At 34.4% G+C, this 27,293-nt stretch overlaps 2 protein-coding genes across 29 annotated transcripts in view; one reads left to right on the plus strand and one right to left on the minus strand.

Annotated features, from left to right (window-relative positions):
* LOC124427567 (probable pathogenesis-related protein CaO19.6200) overlaps positions 1–16,741 on the plus strand; it is a 35,038-nt gene extending 18,297 nt beyond the window's left edge. For 3 of the 5 annotated variants that reach the window (XM_046970645.1, XM_046970646.1, XM_046970647.1), the window contains 8 exons: positions 9,390–9,650; positions 10,382–10,453; positions 12,330–12,510; positions 14,810–14,944; positions 15,016–15,167; positions 15,229–15,592; positions 15,672–15,861; positions 15,950–16,741. In XM_046970645.1, coding sequence (XP_046826601.1) covers positions 9,390–9,650; positions 10,382–10,453; positions 12,330–12,510; positions 14,810–14,944; positions 15,016–15,167; positions 15,229–15,592; positions 15,672–15,861; positions 15,950–16,107 — 1,513 coding nt within the window. In that variant the 3' untranslated portion in view covers positions 16,108–16,741. Of the gene's footprint in view, positions 1–7,497; positions 8,031–9,389; positions 9,651–10,381; positions 10,454–12,329; positions 12,511–14,809; positions 14,945–15,015; positions 15,168–15,228; positions 15,593–15,671; positions 15,862–15,949 lie in introns of those variants that run through there. The other 2 variants (XM_046970649.1, XM_046970648.1) reach the window with 2 other exon arrangements.
* A 757-nt stretch (positions 16,742–17,498) lies between these two features.
* Positions 17,499–27,293, minus strand: part of LOC124427565 (potassium channel subfamily T member 2) — a 104,073-nt gene continuing 94,278 nt past the window's right edge. For 16 of the 24 annotated variants that reach the window (XM_046970640.1, XM_046970630.1, XM_046970622.1 and 13 more), the window contains 9 exons: positions 26,917–26,925; positions 26,327–26,432; positions 26,038–26,165; positions 25,578–25,829; positions 25,233–25,404; positions 23,639–23,824; positions 23,415–23,546; positions 22,416–22,529; positions 17,499–21,860 (listed from right to left, as the gene is read on the minus strand). In XM_046970640.1, the coding sequence (XP_046826596.1) occupies positions 20,955–21,860; positions 22,416–22,529; positions 23,415–23,546; positions 23,639–23,824; positions 25,233–25,404; positions 25,578–25,829; positions 26,038–26,165; positions 26,327–26,432; positions 26,917–26,925 (2,005 nt within the window). In that variant the 3' untranslated portion in view covers positions 17,499–20,954. The remainder of the gene's footprint in view (positions 21,861–22,415; positions 22,530–23,414; positions 23,547–23,638; positions 23,825–25,232; positions 25,405–25,577; positions 25,830–26,037; positions 26,166–26,326; positions 26,433–26,916; positions 26,926–27,293) is intronic. The other 8 variants (XM_046970632.1, XM_046970642.1, XM_046970643.1 and 5 more) reach the window with 5 other exon arrangements.

The following is a 27,293-nucleotide window of genomic DNA, read 5'->3' on the forward strand; positions in this document are numbered from 1 at the left end:
CATATTTGAAATGGACGTATGGAGGTACAACAAAAGAATTTCTGACGAAAGTGTTACAAACAATTTTTACAAATGTTGAAATTTATTTTAAACTCGTTTTATTTAATTTCAATATTTTTATACGCTCTTTATATTTTTTATAAGAAATTTACACTATCGACATATATATATATATATATATATATATATATATATATATATATATATATATATATAAATGAGCGCGAGTATTATTTTCGAGCCGCGGGGCTTTGATCATTTGCGATCGCTTCGACGTTTGCTCCTTTTCTCACGATAAGCGAGAACGAGAGGTGAATTTTTAACGCTGCACCCACTCCTTGCGAAAGGCTGTTCTTTCAAAGAGAGCCGTATCAAGGTCCGAAGGGATCGTCTTGTAGGCTAGAAACGGCCGATGGCTAGACAACCATTCTATCGATCGGTGTTCCTTCGTTTCGTCATTATCGCTGCATCATGTTCCAATGGAGAGAGTTAAGAGTTAGTTGGCTGGTCCAGGGTGAAAGGCGACTCATAAGAATGATAACTCGTCTATTCTTCTTCGTTTATAATATTTTTTTTATTCATTTTTTCATCTACTAATCTATATCTATATATAGATATACATATATATATATATATATATATATATATATATATATATATATATATATATATATAATTGATGAAGCAAAACTTTTCCTTATCGATAAAACTGATTATCTATTGTTGATTGTTCGTCGAAGTCATCGCGGAAGTTTCGATTTACGCAACGACCATGACCTTGAACCTGCTGAAGGCCTTTCCAAGCGCGTACACCGGTACAAAAGTTTACGAGCACGCTCCACTCCTACCTACACTATATACACGTACGATACGAGCAAGAACGCTTTTATCTACCACTACTCGTGTTATTTCCGCTCATAACAGTACAGCTTGCACGTGAATTGTTTTGCGGCAAGATCGATAGTCTAATTGATTTGACCTGCTGCATTAATTTATTCGTATGGTAATGTTATAAAGAATTTTCAAGTCATGTAATTTAACGTCTCTGGTTCTTTTAGTTTCTACTTTTATTTTTCCACGAGTTTCATTTTGAAAAGAGATTGTTTCATCGTCAAGGACCTTTTCTCTGGAGATCGCGTTGCTTTATATTATTATCATTATTATTATCTATATCAACTTGCCATAAATATTGTTCTCTTGTACGAGAGTAGTTTGCTCGTTAAAATAAACGATATATGTTATACACCACACCTTCACTGATACTCCCCAGCTTGTATCATCCCGCATCTCTTCAGATATTTATGACATAAAAGAAGCTATCTCATAAGCGACTTGGTGTGTTTCGATAAGCGGAGTAACGTTCACCGGTAGGACTTGAAAAGAGAGCTCGAGAAAGCTATTTATGAGACCGTAGCACGAAAAAAAAAAAAAAGATAAGATACATTCGTATTTCTTTTTAAAGTCATCTCCGATCGATTTTCTCTAGAGACTTTACCGGTTAAAATTTATCTCGAAATTTACAACCAATGCACGTACTTGCTTACGTATGTTTTTTGAAGAATGAATTGTGCTTGTGTTTGTTGAAAATATCATTATATTAGAACGTGACAATGCGATATGAATCTGGAATGTGCGTTCACTAGTATTTAAAACTGCTCGGCTGTTTCGTTTGACCCTAAAACCGATATGCCTATCGTAAGACGACTCGATCACATTTTTATATTCTAACGTGTGAAACATGATAATACATGATCGTTGTCGAATACATTAGCTTATAGGAATTCGAGAATACTTATTCTACTATAGAATTTTTAATATGAGAGATAATAAAGAGATAAAAGTTTTTGAATAAAAAAAGTATATGAATAATATATTTTTGGTGAAAAGAAAAAAATTAAATAAATTATATGTATTTAAATTTACGGATTCTATTCTTTCTTGATGTCAAAAGAATTACTTGAATTACCTGAATACTTCGTTTTCTTTAACTTCGTACTATTTGCGTTGAAATTTTGAAAGTATCTGAAATATTATTTTTTCAGAGCCATGAATATTTCGAAACGATGAGAGCGCTCAAACAATGAAAGTTCTGATGTATTGCCAATCAATTCTCTTTTCATCAAATGTATGTGTTTTAATAGCCGATCGATTCATTTTATCGTGACATAAATATAACGCTTATCTTTTGATGAGTCAACATAAATGATGAGCAATTAGAAAAGGCGCGATTTCTGGGTTAATAGTTTTCGAAGGTCCTTACAAAAATATGTACAATCATATTTTCGCGATAAGGTGCCACGCCTTTACGGATAACGATGATTAAAGTTTGGGTGTGCCGTATGTGTTAGCAACAAATAACATCTCTTTTGGTTTTAAGAAAATCACTCATTAAATAAATCCGAGAAACAATTTTTAAAGTTTTAAACTGAAGAAATTGCCGTTAACGATGAATGAATTCATTCGTACCAATGTAAAAATAATTTATAAGTTTGTACAGCCGTTTATATGTAAATAAACTTTATCTTTCCTCGAATGAATTCGATATTCTATGTTGGCATGTATTAAATTCAAGCTAAAATATCAGAATATCGATAAAATAAGTATGACACGAATATACTGAATTTATGTATGTAGTTTATTTTCTGTTCGAATATCTTTGTGTTGGTGAGTATCAGTTAGACAAGGTCACGAAAATTCTGGTCGGTTTAGAATCAACGCGTGCACGTGTCATTATAGCTGCTAATATTGCGAGTGTTTACAAAATAGTTCGTAAGATACGAGATACTCTCACTAAGACTTAAAACTTTTTGTACATTTTATTTTATTTTTATTTTTTTTTTTGCATCTACGTTTCATTCTATATAAATGTCTATACTGTTTACACTGAATCGTAGAGAATCGTATTCATAGAGAAAAGGAAAACTCCTTGTAAAATGTTTCATTTATTATAAACAGAATCGGCTTTATGATCTGAGAAAGTAACTACGAGTGTTCTAATTGTAAACACGAGTGAAACATTTAGGAAACATTACAGAATCTCTTTTATCTTGGTATAGTTAAATAAATCCTCGAACGACCGACGCCTTGTTAGAATAAATTACTCGACAATAGCATAGTTACGTAATAGCCTCTGACTAATTATCGGTCATTACGAGAAGCTATTGGCGCGTTCTTCGTTGCGTCAGTAGCCTATTTGCACGATCTCTCGCAGACTCGTATAGAAAAGAAATTTTAATGAACCACGAGTTAAACAGCAGGAGATGGAAAGAAAGATCATGAGGTTCGAGGACGATACAGAAGGAACACCTGTTCTTTTTCATAAAGATACTTTGTTCCCTTTTATCGCGTATGACTCTTTAAATTAGATCTGGACAATGACGATGAATTTTTTTTTTCAAAACAACTTCGATCCACAATGTCAAAAGTCAATTTTTTTTTTATCGTATCGAAAAAAAAAAGATCAATAGATATGATGGAATAAATATTTCAATATTTGCTTTCATCGAGACATCGACTTTTGATTATTCGAATGTCCAATTATAGTTTGAAATCAGTCGAAATGTTGTTTCTTATTTAATTTTTTTCTAAAAGAAAAAAGATTAAATCGAGGTTTTAGAATAGAAAAAAAAAATAACCTCGTAAATATTCGCATTCGAAATTGTTTAATGCATCGTGGACTATTTGATTCGCGAAACTCGTTTTATTCGTGACATTTGAATCGACAATGTCAGGGCTATCAAGTTATGTTATCCGACGCAGTCGTAATCAACGAGACGTGACGGAGATTTCATAATGAACGCAACATCATCGTTTTATACAATCTCGAAGATATCCTCTTAATGACAACATTTCGTTAGACTTTACTCAACTTAATCTTTTATTTTCCTCGTTGGTTTTCTGTCATTGCAATGACCTCGAAGATCGAATTACAAGGATAGAATCGGGCCGAGATCGTAGAACAACCGCAACGATCTCAATCGCGTCATCTCTTTGTGTGCTCGCTTGTTCTTGTACTTATACATACATACATATAATACGGATATATATATATATATATATATATATATATATATATATATATATAATACTCGAGAGTATTACGCGAAATGGTCGATTACGTCGGAATAATAAGGATGGATTGACGGATCTATATCGGAGACATAGTACATGTACATACTTTCGGAAAGTAGGACAATTCGTTTAATGGAAGCTGTAGATTGATTAACGTTCATTAGTTTGAAAAACGGGAACGTTGATGATCTAATCGTCATTAATCGATCTTTTCCTGTTGATTTCTATACGATTATTCGATGATTTCTAATATGATTATTTAGAAATTAATGAGATTAATATTTAAAAGATTCAATCTGTTTAGATTTATTTTTATTTAACTAGTTAATGTAATATCTTAAGAAATTTTTTACATAGAAAAAAAGAAAAAAAAGAAAAAAATTATCATTTCCTTAGCTTTATAATATGTATCTTGAATTAAAGACTTTCTCGAAATAAGCTTTTCATTTGCAAATGCAATTCGTTAAGTGGAAAATTTCACGATAAAGATTCATATATTTATCTCTAACATCGAAATTAAATCATGACAAGTTCGAAGTGTAGTCGACTATATCGAGAAGAAATTTCTACTTGTATGTATTATCGAGCGAACTCGATGGCACGCGATGCTGGTCACGAAATTTATTCCACGAGCGTTACCACCGAGCGACCGCATAGTTTTCGAATACGATATCTTGTGTCTCCTCGTTACAACTTCTGCCATAAGTCGACATTCTTAAAGAAAGAAGCGCACGAGAATCCTTCTAAATAATTTTCTTTTTTCTTTTTTTTCTTTTTTTTTTTTTTTCTTTTTCTTTTTCACATAAATACCGTTTTAGTCGCGCATGCTCGTAATGGACTTTCTTCGACTGTAATTATACGGCATGTTGGCAGATATATACGTACATCTGATGATCCTTCTCATCATATAAAAATATTCTATTACATTAATCATCGTTGATACAACTTCGAAAGTAAAAAGAACTGCGTGCCGAGAAAATCTTGGTAAATGATTTTGTAGAAAACGCGTGCCTTTAACATTTTAATTTCCACGAATTCGAAATGAGAAATGAGACTGGTAACTTCTTCTTTTCCTTTATTTTTCATATTGCTTTCACTGGTAATGTATATACGTATGCGTATACGTAAATGATTTTGTAGAAAACGCATACCTTTAATATTTTAATTTCCACGAATTCAAAATGAGCGATTAGGTTGTAACTTCTTCTTCTTCTTCTTTTTCTTCTTCTTTCTCTTCTTTTCCTTTTTCTTCATATTTCTGGCTGCTTTCACTGGTAATGTATGTCTGCGTAAAATCAAAGTAAGATATATACGTACATATCTACGCGTCGTCGATTTCATGGAGCATTTATGATTTGTTACGGACGGTCACGCGAGCTTGAGCACGATCGAAGGGCAGATATAATCAGATCGAGATAAGAAGTAGTAACATTGCGCATGATTTCGTACTTTCGAGATTTCCCGGTAAGATAATGAATTATTTTCGATCAATTCGAAAAACTTGTCCCCCAATGAAAGTTTACATTTCGTTATAAAAATTACAATAAGTTTGGACGTAGAAAAGAAAAGTATCTTTATATTTCGTGAGAGTATCACTCATTCCGGAAGAAATTACGCTACTTTCGAGGCAAGTATCTTACTTAAACGAAAGTATTGTATACTCCCGAAGGACGCACGCTATGTTGGTCGCTTCGTAAGTCCCTTTCTAAGGTTTCTTTCTTCTTTTTTTAATTCTATTCTACCTTGTGTATCCTTTCTAATCAAGTGCTCCACAATTTGAAACAGGTAGATATACGAACGAGCACGAGAAGGACGTGCTCTCATTTCGTGATTTTTATAAGAAGACTATTATATTAGTTTAGAATAATATAAGACCTGGTTTTCGAACATTTACAATATAAATTATTAATCCTATAACATGTGCGATAACAAATGTGTATTATACGTTTATTTATTACGATAAAGGGTGGAGTATAAAGCTTAATAATTATTTCGCTATATAAAATATTGTATTGGTCAATAAATAATGTCGGAATTTTTGGTATTATATCTAAATAAAGAACAACAAACACAAAATATTTTTAATTGGAAATTTCGACAATATTTATTTACCAACACGATACTATACTATTATATATCTATAATATAATATATTATATATTATTTATTTAAATATAAAGTATTTATGTATTTATGACATTACTTTTTGTCCAATATAATATATCGATTATACTTAAAATTATTCGAGAATTAAAGTAGAAAGACTTCGACAAAAAAACTTTTTCCTTTTACATATTCAAAATTTACATTATTCATTGGAATTTTTCGAAATTCATAAATAATAAAGAAGAGGATTAAGAAGTTCTGAGAATTCTTACCGCATTAATAGCACGGTCGATATGATTGATAATGATTTCTCGTCAGGAAAAAAAGATAAAAAGAAAAAGAAAAATAAAGATGAAACGTTCCGCGTGTAGCAGTATAGAAATTTTCCTTCTCGCGATCCTTGTCCGATATTCTCGAAGCGGAACGCGCGAGAAGGCGCGAGCAGGTGCAACTGTTGGGCGGTCGCACGTGCTCCGAAAGAGATGGTGGCCGAGCGTGTGCTTTCTGCTCCTCGCGAGAGTCGAGTATGAGATACGAATATCGTGCTGTTCCAGAGCAGTGATTCCGGTCAGCCGGAATAGCGGTACTCGCTCGGCCGTGTGTCTTCGTCTCGAATTATGTTGCTTCCCGCGGAGAGCGTGAGCGCATGCGCTTTCTGTCGCGAAAGCGGAAGAAGAAAACTATTGCGATGAGTGCTACGCATTTCTTTTCTTTTTCTTTTTTCTTACGAATTCTATCTTTCGTTCTATTATTTATTTATTTATTTATTTATTTTTTCTATTTCGTTCTCTAACAAAAGAGAACATTATTCGATATAGTCGCGAGTTCGTTAATAAAGCAGTGCGTGCATGCGTCGAAAGAAAAAAAGATAAAAATAAAAGACGAAACGTTATTATTCCTTAAAGAATTTTTTCATGCACGAAGAAATTTATATTTCTTCGTTCATTATCCGTCGACTCGTCGACTTAATGAAATACGTTGACACGAGATTCTTTGCGTTTTGACATAAGAACGTTTCTATAAAAGAAATAACTTCCGTGTAAGAAAATATATCTCAGTCATACGTATATATCTATACGTTTCTATGATGTGTATATATGTAGTGACTATGCAAATATATATATATATATGTATATATATACTTACATATTGATTATGTTTTTGCGAAATCCAATCGATTATTGTCTACGATTGCAGACGAAGTTAAAGGTCGTTTCTCGTGATAAATATCGTAGCACTGATATTGAAGTTTCTCTCTACGCTTGTCTCTAACTTACGAATACGTTTCATGAGGAACGTGCAGGCAGTACGGTTCGGAACATCGGCGAGTTAACAGGCACGCTAGAGACTCTCTCGCAGCAGCTGCATCGAGAGTTACTCGCTCAAGGCATGTGCTGCTGTTGCTGCTGCTGCGCCGAGTAACGGCTAATTGGCCACCTTTCCTCTCTCGAAGCGAGAACGAGAAAGAAAGAGAAAGAGAGAGAGAGAGAGAGAGAGAGAAAGAGAAAGAGAGAAAAAGAGAGAGAAAGAGAGCTATCCCTCTCTCCTTTCCTTTCCTCTATCTTTTTCTCTCCCTTTCTCGCGGCGCCTTCTCCCTCTGTAAGCCGGCCGACTCGTGCCAGTTTTGTTCGTCCTGTCGCGCGGGTTAAACCGAGTGCAGAGCTCGAGAAAACGGCGCCGATATAAAGCCTCACGATCTTCGAGACGTCTTTCACGCTACGCGCCTAAATTATGGGCCCTCGGCGTCGTTCCCTTCGTCCACGTTGTCGTTGTCGTCGTCGTTTTTGCCTTCGTCGTGGATAAAGAGCAAAGAAGAAAATTCTGAAGTTTCTATTATCCTTCTTCGTTCATACGTAAGTCCTCTTTGTCTTTCATCTATTCGTAACAATTTCGTATATGTCCTTTTTAACATTGTTCATATGATTTTCATAAATTCATTATTATATGAACATATCTATCTCGTACTTATCGCCCAGTTAAGAATTTTAATACTTTGAATTTCGATGAAAATTCGTATGTTTCTGCATTTAAAATCTCTCTCTCTCTCTCTCTCCCTCTCTCTCTCTCTCCCTCTCTCTCTCTCTCTCTCTTTCTCTTCCTTTCTCTCTTTTCCTTTCCTTCTTTTCCTTTTTCTCTCTTTCTCCCTTCTTCTTCTTTTCTTTCATTCTTTCTCTTTCTCTACGAAATTATCTATGATTCCTTCTGCGAACTTCATGGTATCGACCTCGAATCCTCGACGCGTGACCGCAACTTTTTATCGATCCTTTAATCATACGTGAGTTTGTATTTCCAGTCAAGGTTACTATCTCGCGAACACGCATTACTTTTTAAACAAACTACAAAGAGACTTTTTGCGAGAAGCAAAACAGACCTCTTCTTCTTTTTCTTCTTCTTATTCTTCATTTTCTTTTTCTTCTTATTGTGATTATTACTCTCTTTCTATGGAACACTTTCCGATTTATTTACGACAGTTATGGTTTCTCGCAAAAGTCATTAAGCCAACATTTCTTTTACGGGGAAACTTTCCAAATTGATTTTTCGAATTCGTTCCCACGAATTTTATGGATTTATTACGAGCGGAATGAAAAATAATTGACGAGGATATCCAGTCTCTAAGAAGAAAATATTATCGATATCTCTTAATGCGATCTAATCGAATGGAAAATGATGAGATCCTACGAAATGACGAACATACAAGAGATCTATTAGATTTTAATTACTGCAGAAAACTCGTGCAGGTTTAACGAGAGAATTACGCTGAACAAATACATCGATCTGCAGATCTAATCGGTCGGATAATAACGAGTTTTACGCGTTTCCCTTGTGAACGTAGTTTTCGTTAAGAGGGAACTTCTTTTCTGGTTATCCATATCGTCCTCTGTTCGCCTATTGCGTGTGTATTATGTGCATTTTGTGTTTGTATTATATCCATGTACCTGTCAACCTCGAGCACGTAACACGCTCTAACCGCTCTGCACCACGTACTGACCTTCGGTCACGGAACGGAAATATAGTAGAAATTTTTTTTCTCATTTAACATTCTACCTTCGTACGTCGATAAGATCGTGCGATTATGCCTTTCCTTTCTATGAACTCGTGACTTATCTCATTTATAGAGTATAAAAATTCTCATTTCTTCGATATCGCATTGTCATATTCTTTATCTATACGTAAAGAAAATTGTCGCTTCAATTATTTCAATAATGTTCCAGGTCTCCGCGCGTAGGAGGACCCCTCTCGCAATCATTAGCGATGATTCCACCGACTATGCATGGTCATGAATTCAACCAACCCTTGTCGAGGGTTGTTATGGTCCGTAAAACGGATCAGAGAACCTTCAGTAAGGGTCGGCGAGGTGGGGAACCTCTTTTAGAGACCGTCACCAGGGAAACCGTCGAGTTATTCAACGGTGGCAGAGCTGAAAGAAAATACACTTCGGAAACGAGAGACATCGTTACGCCAAAGTCAAACAGGTTGGTTGATGCGTTCACAGAATTCTTCTCTGCAAGGAATAAAATTGCGAAAGAGTAAACAGAGGTGGCATGATGACGATCCACGTATAAAAAGGATATTATGTAACAAATTAATCGGCGGTAAATCGTACTCGATTGAAAGTCCGGAACGATGTCGTGCTATCTTATAAATAATAAAGATGAAAATTAGATGAGAATTAGCATGTATGTATATGTAATTGTTACTATTATAATAAGATTGTTTGATATTGCATTGTGAGAAATGTTCGTAAAATGCACGAAATTTGAACGACGTTTCTTCTATGTATATCCTAGTACCGGAAACTCGTTACATGCGTTTCAGTAGGCAAAGATTTATACGTCGTAAAGTTGTAGTCGGTAATTTCACGTTGTATCCTTTTCCCTTTATAAATGTGTGTATATATCACAGTGAAGCTAGAGATGAGAGATAGAGATGAAAATTAGACGAGAAGAAGAGGGAGAAAGAGAGAGAGAGAGAGAGAGAGAGAGAGAGAGAGAGGTTCCGAGAGAAACTATGACTTCGTACATGTATGTTGTCAATTATAGGATGTATCTTTCACCAATGCGAATATATCCTTTTACTGAGGTCACACTTCGATACACTTTATTACGAATTTCTCTCGAGACCCCTCTTCATATGTCAAAGAAACATATAGCGTAAGTTAAAAGATGAACGTTTGTGTACATCGTAAATCGTTACCCTTGCGTAGTATGCCCTCGCTCAGCGTCAGTGGAACGAAAAAGAAGGTGGTCGGCTTTGTCGACCAGCTGTCGCCCGAAAGGTACTCACCTATGGTGCAGACTTGCAGTCAAGCCAAATTCCAATTCCAGTGAAGCGAGAAAGTATATGACTGATTTATAGCTTTATAGCGAGTCCCTCTCTGGCATCCTTGCAACTTCACTAGAATCGGTAGTGGTTTTACTTTCCGTAGTACAAGCGACCTTTTTTTTTTGTTTTTCATTTATGTTATAGACTTAGCTGCTCTAAGAGTGACAGCTGAAAATTTCTCTTCATATATAAACGTTGAAACTAAAACGATACTTCAACATTTATTTGCGATTACTTTGCTACAAGCTATACTTTGAATTACGAATGCTTTGAAATACGAACGCTTTCCCTTTCAATATTTTCTTTCTCTTTTTATTTATTTATTTATTTTTTCTTTTTCTAATACTTTCATACGAGCCTTCGTGAATTGACTAGTAGTGCTAATACGTAATGCGCTTTATGTCGTTAACGAAAGGGAATTGAATGTATTAAATAACATAGCTCCGCGTTCCCACGGTCGTTCAGTACTAAAAGACCGTGTGAGATTAACGTTTACTCGTATAGAAAACATTTAATGAAAGGCGTAATGTAAACAAGGAAATCAGGCAATTTGACGTAGAAAATATTTTTCAACGAAAACAAAAATTCTTTGATTTTATATATTTGTGAAGAATATACATTATGTTCTGTATTTTTACAAATTGTTTTTCATATTTAAATAATAATATTAAATAATATTAAATAATCTCAAGATGGGAATGGGACGGTCGATGAACTGGCACGGAAGGAAGGTCTTCAGTGACGACCATGACCGTGGTTAGAGTGGTACAGAGAGAAGGAAGGAAAGGCTCGTAGGGAAGGAGGAAGTAAAAGCGTCGATCGTAAAAGCGTGTTGAACAACATGGGCGAAGAGAGTACGGGAGACTTCTCGTAATTCTTGAGGAACGACGTGTCCTCCACCGCCTCGTTGTCGTACATTGAAATTTTCAGCTTTCTCTTCGCTTCTTAAACGCGAGATTATCCCGGCTGAATACTGGATACTCTACGATTTTATTGTTTGTCGTAATACTACGAGATCGCTAATATTTTGTTCTTTTTTTTTTTTTTACGTAACGAAAATACATTCGATACAGCTTTCGTAAGAGTAATCGAATGATTCTTAAAGAAATAATTGCTTTTTATAAAATAAGAAATAGATAGATATGTACGATGTAAAATAAACTATTTGCAAGTAGAATCAGTATTCAGCTTGGCTGATTAGCTTACCCGGAAAATAGATTAGAAATACTATTAGATAGCGCGTTAGATATTCTCGTCATAAATTGCTTCGACCCATTCCGCATGTCGTAATGACTACTTGTGCGATCCGCAAGATCAAGATCGACCGACCTCGCGCGCGCTTTCTTCGATCATTTGCCTTCTTGTATGCTTCCACATATACGTTGTAATGCTTACATCTCGCTCTGATTCATTCTAATCATTTATACATTTTTTCGATTATCTTTGAATTTCTCTTTGTATTTAGAACGATCGTCAATTAATTAGGTATCCCATATATTCGATAGATCGCTTTAAGCGAACCTAAAAGCAAATTAAAAAGAAAAAAAATAAACGGGCTCCTAATGATTATTTTTATAAACTTTTATCGCTTCAGATTTATTATTTGCATAAAAGGAAAAGAAAAAAAAGAAAATAAATATTATTCAAAATACTTATTCACGCTGAACGTCGCACTGTTTCTTCTTTCACGCTCGATAAAAGTGAGCTTCGCACATAAGCAGCTTGAACAAAGATTACGGAGTTATTTAAAGTTACACAGAAGCTCTACTGTATAAAACTGAAAGAGACTCTGTGTTTCTTTGTATACCATATAATCGATTTACTTTCAGGTCAAGGACGGAATCGGTTAGATCCAAATCTCCTTTGACTGCATCGCCAGCATCACCAGGACCATTGTCGAATTCCTTACACGGCAGTTTTCACGGTAGTTTAGGAAGCGATGGCATGTCATGTAGCAGCGCAAGGTCCTCCTCTGCGTCGCCAGATTCTGCGAGATATTCCTCCTCGCAGGTAAAATTATTCATATGTAATTAATACCGAGTGGTAAAAAAAAAGTATTTCTATACTCGGAATAATTTTCTATAAATGTATATTTCTTTATTGTATTATTTATTTATTTATTTTTTTTTTTAATAAAGTTATATACGTACATATACGTATATCGTTATAATTCTTACATATCTTAGTTACAAGGAAACATATAAAATAAGTAACTAATCTATAAGAAAATATATATTATTCAATAGATTATTCAAAATTTATACATACAAACGTATTTCCATATACAGGAACTATCGTTACAAATATTAATAAGAATAGATTTGTTCCGAAATTTAGATTTCTTCGAATTTTCTCTTTTATTTTTTTATTTGTCGAAAAAGTTCCTTTTATCCAAAACAATTGCAAATGATATTGGCAAATTATATTTTATAACTATTATTTATTTTGTATGTCTATTTTCTTTCTTTTATTTTATTTTATTTTATTTGATTTTTTTTTCTTTTTACTTTTTTCTTGGAACGTTTAGCAATTAAGATACGTAAGAATTATATAATACAACAAAGAAATATACATTTATATAAAAAAAAAAAGAAAAAAAAAACTATAAAGAATACTTATTGCACTCGCTGTAACTATTTTCGAACATAAATATACTTTCTTATCGAAACGTGAGAATGTCCATGGAGAGATAGTTCTAGAAACTGTTCTTAGGTAACCGTTCGCTTCGATCCGATCAATGACTGACTGGATTTTCGATCGACTTTTGTATCACGATTAAAGATATAGAACCGTAGACATAACGGAAACAAGAAGGCAACACTGAAGGATTCTCGCACCTCTGATCGCTCGGGATTCGCACGCGATGCTAATTACTATTCAACTAGTTCGCGCTATTTACGTCGGTCCGTTAAGAAGCACGCGACTCCGGTGAGTCGAACCCGGACAACTTGGTTGCTAGAAGATTTGCATTCGAAGGCGTTTAACACATTGACATGTGAGAAAGAAAGCAGACAGGATGAATTCTTCTTACCATTCGTCTATGACTCATTTGCTTCTTAAGAGATTGCTTTTATTTCAGATGCTCGCGATTCTCTCTCTCTCTCTTTCTCTCTCTCTCTCTCTCTCTCTCTCTCTTCCTTTCTCTTTTTCTCGGTCTCTGTCTATCTGTCTGTCTGTCTGTCTGTCTCTCTATCTCTCTCTGTCTATCTTTGTCTTTCTCATTGACTTGAATTATTACTTCACGATATCGAACTGATCTTGTCGGATGACTAATACTAGTCGCCTTTTCCGGTCAACTGCCCATACGTGTATGATCGTGCGCCCTAAGTACACGTTCATCGATGCCTTCGATTATCGAACGTTTCAAAAACATTATACTGTTGAGCCATCTTTAATAGGGAATACTATGCGTAGTTCTCTGTAAAGATTTTTTGGCATTGGAAAATTACATTTGATTATATATTTATTTATTAACATAAATGATCATCCTATTTTATCTATCTCTTTTTAACGATTGAGATAATTTATTATTTGAAATGAAAATGAAATCATTGAAGATACAAAGATACATCGAGTCATTTGAAACAAGTAAGTTATATTTGGATATTTGAAATTGATGCAAAATAACGAATTATTTGAAGCATTAATTTTTTAATAAAATAATACAAAAGTTATTTTTAAACATGGTATGATATTATCTATGTAAATATATTAATTCTCGTCTTCTCTTAAATTTTCTTCTATTCAAATTCAGATCGTGAGATTTAAAATAATTTCTATATCCTCTCACTTTCAATAGTCCGAAATCGTTTCGTAGAGCGTCGATATCTCGATTGAAAAGAATATCGTTATCGTTCTCTGCAACTTCTTTCTTTAGTCTCTTCGTAAAAAAGTTCTATGATCATATAATATTATCTTGATTTCTTGCCAACGTTTTATCTGTCTGTTATACAGTGAAGCATTCAAAAAGGTTTTTACGAGTGAAAGAACTTTTAATCTTAGCTGGAGCACGTGAGTGGGAAATCTCATAGAAGCAAAGGAATTCATTGATTTTTCGAACGTAATTGGTCGATTTAAAAAATGATCGATCTTCGTTAGAATGATGGGAAATCGTTGCAATCTGTTAGCGTTTCTTTTTTCCATTCTATATAAAAAAAATATTAATATTAATTGCACGTATATATAATCAAATTTTTTCTTGAAATTTTTCTTGAATAATTATTTGGATTATAATTAAATAGATTTTTATATTGTATTCGTTAAAAAATAGATCATTAGATTTTCAGTATGTTCTCTCTCTATGTTATAGATAACAAAGACTGACACGCGTAAACCGTCTGTGCGTAGATCAGGGCCTCCCAAGGAATTCATCAATATGTGCCTGGAGACACACAATTATTATCGAGTGCGACACGGTGTACCACCTTTGCGACTTAGCAAACAAGTAATTATCGATTGATCGATCGATAAGATCGAAACTTTCATTTAATAATTATAAATTTATGAAATTTTCAGTTGTGCAAGACCAGTCAGGATTGGGCTAATATTCTGGCAGCTAAGGGTAGATTAGAGCATAGGGCAAATATAGATTACGGAGAGAATCTTTATTGCATGTGGAGTTCCAATCCAAAGACCGTCGTTGGTGGTGATGAGCCAGTAAACGAATGGTATGTTCCCAATAATTAATCTTTTTTATTTCCTTTTTATATTGTAACATTTGTCCTTTAGGTATGCCGAGGAAGCTTTACATCAGTATGGTAAAGAACCTACTACTTTGAAAACCGGTCATTTTACACAAGTTGTATGGAGAGATAGTACCGAGTTAGGTGTCGGCATGGCGAGAAACAGAAACGGAGAGGTCTATGTAGTATGCAACTACAATCCAGCTGGTAACTTCTTAGGCAGCTTTACGGATAACGTCCTTCCATCTGGTAGTACGAGTCCGAGTAAAAGGATATCCTTTTCAAAGAGTCAATATACTCTCGACGAACAGGCTTGGCAACAAGAGGCCTTGTTGGTTCACAATGAATACAGAAGGAGGCATCGTGTACCTGACTTAAGGTTAAGTCCTGAGTTAACGGTAGCTGCAAAGGTACATTAATTCTTTCTTGTGATTCAATCAACATATTTGATTTCATTGATAATCAATATTTCATTTGGATTTATTCCAGGCATGGGCCAATACGCTGTTGAACACGAATAAATTGATACCACAATCATCCTCACCGTACGGAGAAAACATATACTCTATGCAATGTTCTGATCCTAAACTGGTCGTATCGGCTCGAGAAGTTGTGTCAAAGTGGTATTCCGAGAAAAAAGAACATAAATTTGGTACGGAACCGAAGATTCTTAATACCTGTACGTATGAAATTTCTGAATGATTTGATAATTGATAATTTTGATAAGAAAAAATTAGCACTCGGTATTTTTACTTTTTCTTTATTAGGTCACTTCACACAAATCGTATGGAAGAATACCACCGAAATGGGCATAGCTATGGCAAAAAGAGATGGAACGTGCGTCGTGGTCGCATGTTATCATCCAAGGGGTAATATTGTTGGACAGTTCACGGAGAACGTTCCTAAATCTGTAAAGAACGTCTAGTCCGCGCGCGCGCGTCGCCGGATCAACACTCTTGTCGATAATGTATTTAAAGGCTGTATTTATACATCGTGCATAGAGACGACAATACGCATAATTATGTATATAACACACGTGTGTGCATATACGTAGAATAAACATTCCACGTACACTATTATATTTGATCCTTCTCGTTTAGTTTTCTATCCGAGTTACGAGAGAAGGAATACGAAGAATTTTATTGGTCATATCTAAACGACACGGACGTCTGTTCCTTTGCTTTATAATAATTTATTCATAATAAATTTACACTTGCATCGCGTTGCAACACATTGCATATATATATATATATATATATATATATATATATATATATATATATAATTTACATTCTTTCTCCGTTTTTTTTCCATTTATTATTTTACATTACGTACATCCGTTTACAATCTTGTTTGTTAATGGTCGAGGAATGCTTAGTTGCTTAAATTCTAATTGTAAGAACATGTTCGTCTATGTAGTAGTGAGTTTGAAGTAAGGTCGTAGAGATACACCAGATTCTTTTGTTCTATACTTTCTCTCTTTCTCTCTTTTATTGTTTTTTTTATTTTTATTTTTTTTTTTTTTTTTTTTTTTTTTTTTTTTATATGAGAACAAAATTTGTGCGGTGCTCAGTGCGTTTGTGAAAAAGAATTGTCTCTCATGTTTATGCAAGAAAAAAGAAAAGTAAGAGTACTTCTGAGATTCGATAAATGAGAATGTAGTAATACAATAGAATTTATAAATATTATGAATGGAATAAGCATAAGAAATTGTGAGAAATTTGTGCTTTGATTCTGATCATTTTCTCGTTAAATACAAAGTCGCGATATCGTTGCTCATAAGATGCGAATTTGTTTTTCGAATTTTGGCAAAGATCGTATCATTAGATTGAGAAAAAAGTAACAAATGCGTAAGGGCTAAGAAATAAAAATTGGTCATCGGTCGTTTATAAATGCATAGTCGATCATCCGATGAGATTGGAAATATTTCATTTAACCCTTAAAGTTTATGATGATTAAAGTTTTACTTCAAGAAGAAATAAAGTAAAGGTGTGAAATGTATAAAGTGCAAAAGAAATATTTATTTGCCATAATCATCGCTATGTTATTGGAAAACACTGCACAAATTACTTTAGATAATTTTCATCTGATATTAAACGATAATAAAGATAGAATTTAATTGCTTTTGTTTTTGATTGATATTAAGTTTATAAAGTAACAAATAATATACTGCGATGACATTTCAAAAAGATAGCATTAACGTGATTTTTGTCATTAGAGCTTTTAAGGGTTAAATTTGTCCTAAATAAGGAATCATTTACATTTTATCAATATCGGACTATCTTCGTATAGCTACAATCATCTTTGTTGAGTATGTTTTGTTTTGTTTTGTTTTTTTTTTGTTATCATAAAATGTTAAGATTTATCTTAGAATGAATATTGTAAGTATACGAAGACATCGAGCTTATTCGAACAAGCGATAATATCTTCTCCTCTTTTTTTTTTCTTTTATAATTTTGTATACATCTGAATTACTTAAGTTATAAATTACTAGAAAAAACACATTCGAAGTTTTCCCATTCAGGACATCGTTTGGGCGGTCGTCCTTTACAGCATAAAATTCTTTCAACTATTCATACCAATTAAACTACGAAGATTCAGGTCATATGTTTGTAAGATGATCCTATCGTCTAGATATATAATCAACTATATACATCTTTGAACTACCACTCGTATCGCTATCGTGACAACGAATTACGGTACGCGGATAAACTTTTAAATTTATTTTTTCAGTACTCAATTATTCGTCCATAATAATCTCTACACTTTCTAGAGGGAAGTAAAATATCCGATATCGTCGTTCGCTCGTCATTTTTCTGTTTTTACGTACCTTGAGGTCGATCGTTATAGTCCTCAAAAAGGTTTATAACTATTTTAAATCAATGTAAGTATCGATAAATAGAAGGTAAAACATGACAATCGATTTTTTTTCCGAGAAAATCGAGCTACGCGCGAGCAATCAAGCGATAAACGTTTATTCGAGCGAGGAAAGAAAAGAAAAATAACTATTTCATTTGTACTCTGTTAACGATCGACAATAAATTTTAACTCAAACGAGTTCCAATAGAGATTTTGGAATTAAATCTTTTTATACCCTTAATTCGTCCGGTTGATAACATCAAACAGTTTTCTTTTTTTTCGATTCCTCGTACTCATCGGCGACTATTTTAAATATGCTCTTCGGAAAAAATATATAAGACTCCGCGAGAATTTTCTTAACGCATTAACGTCAAGATGAAGTCGCATGAATTTGTTGAATCTTTTTTATTCGAGCTTTTACGATTTATGACATAGAAAATTACCTCCTACTGAAAAATACCTCACGCATGTGCTATATACCTATACGTTATATATATACACAAAACACTAGCGAGTCTTAATCGTTCCAACGAAGATGATCCGTTTTTTTTCTTAATAGTCAACACTGATCTCCTTAGTTCTAAATTACGAGAAAAATGTACCGAGCGAATGTGAGAAAAGCGAATATAAGAAGAGATCGAGAAAAATGTTTTATAAGAATGTTTAAAATATTTAAATGCCGATTTCTATGAAATTAAAAGTTCATTCGCCGATCATAAGCAGGATCGCATTGCACCAACAATAAAATTATAATGTTGAACATCTTTTTCTTTTAATAAAATGATTAATCGAAGATTTATAAAGCAATGCGATAATTCAAAATCTGTGTACTTTTTTTTTTTTTATAGAATTTATTATGAACATTGTTTAGGATAAAATATTGTCTATTGTATGTATGATATTAAAAAGAGATAGAGAGAAAGTTGTATAAAGCAAGTTATTAATAAATTATTTTGCTTTTCCTGTGAAATTCGTCTTGTTGCAGAGTACGATAAAATCGATAATAGTAATTGGTAAGAATTATCGCATTAACGAGACAAATACGAGATGAACTAATTCGACTGATTGAAATCGTGGCGTCGTTACTGGGAGAGCTATTAAAAGCAATTTTCAAGCAATATGGAAATACGTATCGCGCGAAGGATGACGATTTGGTCGAAAAAACGTGTAAATTGGTCAACGAACGATCGCATTTGGCTTAAAACGCCGTGGATTTGGCGCTGAAAAAGTCAAAAAATAGACTTTTAAAGACATTTCAGGATTGGCATGGATTCCGAACTAACTAACAAAACGGATTGTCCAAATAAAGCAGGAACATCCTTTTGCTAACGCTAAATAATTTTTTTACGGACGAGTGCCCATAAAATTTATCATTTTTCAATATGCGTTATAATTTACTTTGGAATTAATACAGGAGATGAAGAAACATTTGTATTGTTCTCTTTACGATTGAATTTCCTTTCACATTGATCGAATCGTTCGTACAATTTCGGATCAGATTTGAAAATAGAAACTTTACTAATGAAAAGCATTTTTCCGAATCCTGTTGAAACTTTAATTTTTACGTACCTTAAGCATCTACGCCATTTCTACTTGTTTCTTTTTGTTTTAATATACTTACGTATAGTACGATGACTTGTTCGAATGTCATTTTCGACTGATATGATTAGAATGGTCATAGATTTATATTTATAATCATATATATACTATTTTATATTTATAATTATATATATATATTCTCTTTTATATATGTATATATATATATATATATATATATATATATATATATATATATATTCATTTGTATCTTGTATACTCTCGCCGTAAATTCTCCTAGTATAAAATTATTTGGAATTTCGCTAAGGGGATATTCACGTTAATATCCTTTGTTTTTTGAAATCGAGAATGTACCAAATTGATCGGACAAAATTTATCTAATTCGAATTTCTTTTTTTCTTTTTCGAATTCACTATCTCGCATATACAGAAAACTATAAATCACTTGTAATAAAATTAGTAATAATTTGTCAAATATATCAAGTCTCTTTCATCATAATTTGCTGTCTCTGTACGTAAGAAATATCAAATTAGATATTTGTCACCGATCAAAAGTTTTGACTTTTCAAATGATGAATAGATCACGTTAATATTCTTTGGTTCTTTCTAGTTATGAGCCTGACACACACATACATACACATACACACGCACACGCACACGCACACGCGCACACACACACACACACACACACATATATATGTGTGTATCATTTGCTCCAAACGTCGTATCACGTTGACCATTTACGATCGACAGAAAGATATCTCGTTTCGCATACCACGTTAATATGCAAACAACTGTTTGTAAGTATATAGTTTGTGATGACAGTAGTAAATCGTTCTCTTTCGAAAAATGTTTTCTTTCGACAATTATAAATATATATCTTGTTTTACTGAACACATATCAAATATTCAATGAAAAAATGAAGTTATCTCTTTAATCGTAATACTTTTGTTTTGTTAAGAAATTAAAAACAAAAAAAAAAGTAATAAAATGCGTCGAATTGGAAAATTAGTCGCAACGAGATAATGCAACGTATACGAAAGTATAGTATATCACAGTTTGTAATTCGCTTCGAGTAACTGTAAGGAAATATTACTGCATCATAAGAGTATCTACTTGGGTTCGTCTACATTCTATTCGGATTAGGAAGACGATGGAAAAGACGCAATGCGGTTTGCACATTTTCCATCGCAATTCCAAGCCATTTGAGTGAATCGGGTGCTTCCACTGGTTGGTTCATTACGGGCAAACACGCTACGCTCGCTAACGACGTACGATTCTAATACCTAATGTGGGAACGCTAGAGCCATTTGTTTCGCACTACGCCAGAGAGTCTGCGTCCCCACATAAGGTTATATCATACTATCGTCCCCTGTATGTGCTGTGGATCCTGCGTGGCAGCCTGAATTTGCGGCGATTGAGGTGATTGCACCATTGGACTCTGAAGAGTTGACGGATCGTATAGACCGCCTAAGGAACTACAGAGCCCAGGAGCTAACGTCGGTCCAAATCCAACTCCAACGCCAAGACTCGGCATGGATGGGAGACCGACGTCGAGTATGCCCGTATTACTGGCACTACCACCACCCAAAGAACCTTCCTCGGGCGGTGTCACTTCCAAACCGATGGATCCATTCAGCGCGATCTTTATAGGATTATGATTGGTAGGATGCGAGAGAGCGCCCAGCCCGATGTCTTCCAGACTGCTCTTCCTCCTTGAAACCGTTAGTCCTTGTCTCAAGGAGTTGCTACGTCGCAGTAGAATGTCGTCGACGACTCTCAGGGAATTTGAACGGCCTCGAAGTGTACCAGCTACGGTAGGACTGTCGGGAAGAGACAAAGAGTTCGATTTGGTGGTACCTAATGGCGGTGCTCTGGCCAAGCCAATGGCTGAACCTCGACGGCTACCCGGACCACCGGGAAATCCAGCCGAGGCGACGGTTGCGTTCATCTGCGAGACTAGCTGAGCCGAGCAAAAGCTGATGTTGCTCTTACGCCGTGAATTGTGACGCTCGAAGGTCTTCTGGGCTGAAAACGGACTCGGCCTCACGAGATAGACTATGTCGCCCTCCTCCAGTTTTAGGTCGCAGCTCGGATTGATGATAACGTAGGACAGGCTGTTGCGTTTCTCCGAGACGTCATCATAGTCCGCAACAGGTAGATTCAATGATTCCATTCTCGAACGCACCAGGTTTGCGATTTCAGCCCTCTCGATTTGTTGAGCATGGTTGTCGCGTGCTTCGTCGCCAAGACTCACCGAATACTAATGCCAGGAGAAGACAAGAGCGACACGTTAAGTACTTTTCTTTTTTGCTTTTTTCTTTTTTTTTTCTTTTTTCTTAAATTCGACGATAACTTAAAAGCGATCCGTGCGATACGTCGACGGTAACCGACGCTGCATTGCTTCATCGCTCGTCGCGGCATCGATCACCGTTCCGATGGTATCAACGAAAGAGCAAAGTTGAGTAATTTTCAACGGTTCAGTCGAAGCGACTTTGTGCATGCACCATTTCTGTGCCCCATGAATACGCTGGGAAACAAGGCAGATCGAGCGATAGTGAGACAAAGAGCTGTACAAGGAAAAATTATTAAAAGGCGAAAAATAAGAAAAAGAAGAAGAAGAAAAAAAAAGATCAAAAACAAAGAGATGCAGGAATAAGGGGAAGAGAACTGTGACAATGGAAAAGGAAAAGTGTGAAATAGAGAGAAAGAGATCGAAAAATCAAACGAAAATCGTAAATTTAATAGAACACGAGATTGGAGGGAAACGTTAGGAACAAAGAACAGCGAACAGGCAATTTCTCGACACTGTACTCACGGTTGAAGTACCCTTGTCACGGGTGGAGCAATTTGCAAGGCATGATGCTGCCGCCGAATGACGCACCTTGTACGTCACGCCGACGCCGGCGTCGCTCTCTGCGTCTGAGTCGCCCTGCCAAAATGACAAGCAAGACTACTCTTACTGAACAAACGATTCGCCGTCACCAACTTTCGCTCTTCAGCTTCGGTTGTATCGTTCGTTTTTCATTTTCTTTGTCATTTCTTTTTTGACAAGGCACACCTTGCCTATCACTTTTCTTCTTTTGCTTTTACGTTAGTGATTAGCTCTATGTTACGTCTAATCGATTCCGACTAATTTCTATTCATTTTTCCACTTCCGTGGGATATATATATATATATACATACACACACACACACATACGCACATGATGTATGTACGTTAATACGAATACATTTTCATCAACTTCAATGATATTATTTTCTACGTTTCGTACTAGGCTTAGTTTTCGTTCAAGCTACGAATGATACTACGTTATTGATCGTGCGCCTATCTCGATTAGCGGTCTAACCATTTTTTATCTTGAAAGCTTTGTAAATACATCGAGACTGCCGTCGTTCGACGTTATCCGTTCCGCTAATGTAAATGCAGAAAAAAAAAAGATATCGACAGAAGAAAGCGTACTACATAATCGTACTAATTTCTAAAACACGATGCAGGATTTTGTCGATAAAAAAAAAAAAAAAGAAAAAAAGTAAAGAATATGCTGGAGATATCGTAGGACGTGCTTCGAGCATCGGTTTAATCAAGATGCGAGGTCACAATCGTATTATTCTTTTTTTTTCCTTTTTATCTTTCTTTTCGGAAAGTTGCACAAATAAGACGGATAATCGGGAAGAAATGAGGAAAACGAGAGAGCGAGAGCACGATCATGCGCTACTCACAGCTGCCATTTAACGAGTTTTATTTTATCCTTCGAATGGTTACAAAAAATTAACCATTCTTTCGAACGTCTATATTAAAGAATGTTTTACTCACGTGCGAGGTATCCGATACTGTTGTGTCTTGCGTTCTGTAAATACCAATTGGAATCTCACAGGTAGTTGAACAAAGCTTTTGATATAATCTGCCGTAAGTTCGTATCCACATGTCATCCTTTGTTATTCTCATCTATAGAAATACGTTTCCATATGAGTCAAACATTCTGACGTTGTTGTTTAATAGGAAAAATCGATAAAACTATAATATTCTGATTCTTTTACCGACGTTAGAAATCCAGATCCAGGGGCCTGATCGACCCCAAGTAGTAATCTTACAAATGTTATTACATAATCCTTGACAAAAGCTTGATATAAGAGAGTATCAAGCATAGAGGCGCTGAAGACACTACCAGCGGCAAATGGCAATCGGAACATGTACGATATGTGAGATCCTCTCTCCTTTTCTCTCTGTTAAAAATATATAATAATTTTGTTCACAAATATTGTACGTTCTATCATCTAATCGTATATTTTGATCTATTCTACGGCCATAAAATTCTAAACTAATCTCGTTCTCCACACGTGCATATTCAATTGTTCTTCCTTCGTAATAATTATGTTTACTTTGATTGCGACTTTTTTCTTTAATCGATTTTTTATTTTCGGTATGTGCTTAAAAAATAATAAATATATTAATTGCAGGCTTTCGTTATGAGAGAATGTGATATCGTGTGAAAAGGATCTTCATAATTATCTCATGAAAAGATATATGTGTGTTCTACTATCGCGAATAAATAATTCCCGTTAAGCTTATTACGTTACCTTACGTTAATAGAGAATAGTAAACGATAAGATGTGAGAGTATAAACACACGTTGAGAGAAATGTACAGTTGATCAAATAAATTTATAAAGAATTTATATTCGCAATAGATATGAGTTTGGTTTTTAACAAAATTTTTCATAATGTTCAGATATAATAAATATGACACATAGATCGATGCAATGTATCATGCTTTTTATCTCTAAAAAAATTTTATGAATATACAGAAGAAATGCACTATTTGCAAGGACACTACGAAGCATTCTAATGATCTCGAGGCACTAATCATGTTTTTAACGTAATTCAAATATTTTCAATAAAACATTTTCAAATGATTTTCCATTAGAAATTTGACTATATCAACTAGTGCGTTAAGACCTCTTTAGCACTTTAGCTTGCTATAATTATCTACTAGCAATCTATCTATCAGCGATGCTCTAGCGATGCCAATCTTAAAGGATCTTTAGCACGTTTTCATCGTTTTCGTTAAATGCATCGAATTAAACTATCGAAAGGAAATTTGTTCGTAATTTTTTTCATAACTTTGCTTAGAAATAAAAGTTTCCAATTGGGCTAAAGGATGGCAAAAATAGATCAGAGAAATAATTTGAACGAAAATGCATCCTTAAAGGAACACTTTGCGCATAATCATTTTTTCCCTCGAAGCGTGAGCTAATTGCATTTTTTTGCATCTTTCATGTCATTTTTTTTTCATGGTAGAAAATTTATTTTTTACAATATTTAACGTAAAAACTTTTTGTACGATAATGGAACTTACGCGATTACTGTCCATTAACTTTTAATAAGTAATTATAATCGTACAAGATATAGCATTTTAATTCTTCTAATAGATTAATAAGAAAGATTTTAAAGTATTACCCTTAATGTAAGCTTATATTTATTAATTTTATTTAACATACGAGAACGATAAATACGAGCTGTGTAATGATCGGTGATAAATAGGATAGATCTTTCACAGTCAATTGATCGGTCCATCCAACAATCAATCAATCAATTATCAATCAGAGGTCAGAGAGTGAGTGATATCGTGTTACCGGAGAGCCCATCGGAGGCTCATTGTGGTAGTTGTCACCGGAAGTAGCACTGAGGAGTACCTTTTCCATTTTGCTGAGATGAAGAGCATATTTGTCATGTGCCCGAAACTGCATGAAACGCATGTTGCTCGATTGGGATAATTCTGTTATGCTCTTTATGCTTGGAAAGAATCTGTTAACAAAACGAAGAAAACTTATTCTTTCGGTTTATCTCACTCGGTTCACATGATATATATATATATATATATATATATATATATATATATATATATATATATATAGATATAGATATATTTTATTTCTTTTCAAATGGTATCCAATAAAAGAAATGACAGGAATACCGACTTGAACATCGTTTGAACCGCGACGATGGTATTGCAATCGGCCAAAGTATCTTCCTCTGCGGAATTGCTCAGTTCCTTGTTCACAACGACGACATTTTCCGCTAAAGTGATGCCAGCACGAAGAAGATCGTCCAAACAATCGATGGATCCCAGCATCCAATACACGAGGGGAAAATATGATACCGCGTCCAAAAAAGCGATTTCTGGTCTTTTCTCAAGAAGGAGAATGATAGGATTTAGCGATGTTTTCGATCTGTATACATATATGTAAGATCAATTTTGTAATAGGATTTTATTTTCGAAATAAGAGAAAGATGAACATATATAGCTACATGTATATATCATTTGATATTTCTAATCAATTTGTAAAATATTCGCGATAATTTTTAATTAAATGAAAAATATTAAAAACGATTAATCAGGTTTCTGAATTTTCTTTAGAAAGAAAAGTTTCATTGTACCTGAAGTGTGCTCGTAGAGGAATTATAAAGTTGTAAATTCCATTACTGGCATAGTCGGCGGCGAGAATTATTGTTTTGTTCTGCCAGTTATATTCCTTAGCGTTTCTATAGGTGCAGTGCTCGCAAACCTGTCCAAAAGATTATACTTGCGTCTACTCTTTCGTTTTTATTCCAATAGTATATATAATGATACAATAATTTTTCATATTGTTTCTCATATAAATATTATTATAGAATTAGGAAGAAATGATGGATTTAGTGAGGATGATATATCAAGAAAGAAAAATACCTGAGCTAATTGTAGACAGCAAAGGGGTTTCTTTTCCTTCAAAAGGTAACACAAAGTAGGAGAAACTCCGATAAAAGGCGATACCGGTGGAAAACCCTTGACTATCCTGTAACATTATCGATGACCGATTAAATTTTATTGTTCGTTCCTTCGACTTTACTTTTAAAGCGAGAACGTCGTAATTTAGTCGTTTCTTACTCTTTACGAGAGAGTAAAGAAAAAGTACGACGACGTGGTGTTAACGGCGCAAGAAAGAATAAATATCGAGAGTTTAACTTGACAAAATTATCGCCTCTCAATTTTCTCACAGCATTTCATTTTGCAAGTATAAAACCTTTCTTGCGTTCAGCGGACTTTTCTATTTGTCAATGAAAATCGCTGTAATAAAAAGTATTACGATATGGATTAATGTAACTATTTCGAGATATCGATACGTGCATATTAAAGTAATTATCACGGTTTAGAAAGTGCGTCGAAATATTAGAAAGCCAATAATAAGGGAGGTTTACTATAGGCTCGTCTATGACACGTAGGTAATTAATGTCTCTATCTATATTTTAGAAATGAAAAGAAATAAACGGTAAACTCACCCTTTGAATCTGTTGGACGAAAGTCGTGCGGCAAGACGCAGTGCACAAAGATGATGCAGGAAAGAAGACAGCGAAAATATCCACGAGGATTTATAGGGTGTCAGGCAGGACAGCATCGAACAGCGATACGACGGCACGGTCGGTGCCGTGAGTGGAACAGGCATCGAGATACATTGAGACAGGACACATCGACCATCGAACGAAAACTTATATAATTATATATTACGGATTCTTAGAGAATCTCTAATAATTCTTTTTTCTTTTTTTTTTCCTTTTTTTTTCTATTTTTTTTTCTTTTTTCTTCTTTTTTTTTTTTTTTTTTACATCAAACGTCAAGACCGATCCGAATTGTTTACGAATTTATAATAATCTCTCAA

The sequence above is a fragment of the Vespa crabro genome, chromosome 10 (assembly GCF_910589235.1).
Source record: "Vespa crabro chromosome 10, iyVesCrab1.2, whole genome shotgun sequence".
Classification (NCBI taxonomy): domain Eukaryota; kingdom Metazoa; phylum Arthropoda; class Insecta; order Hymenoptera; family Vespidae; genus Vespa; species Vespa crabro.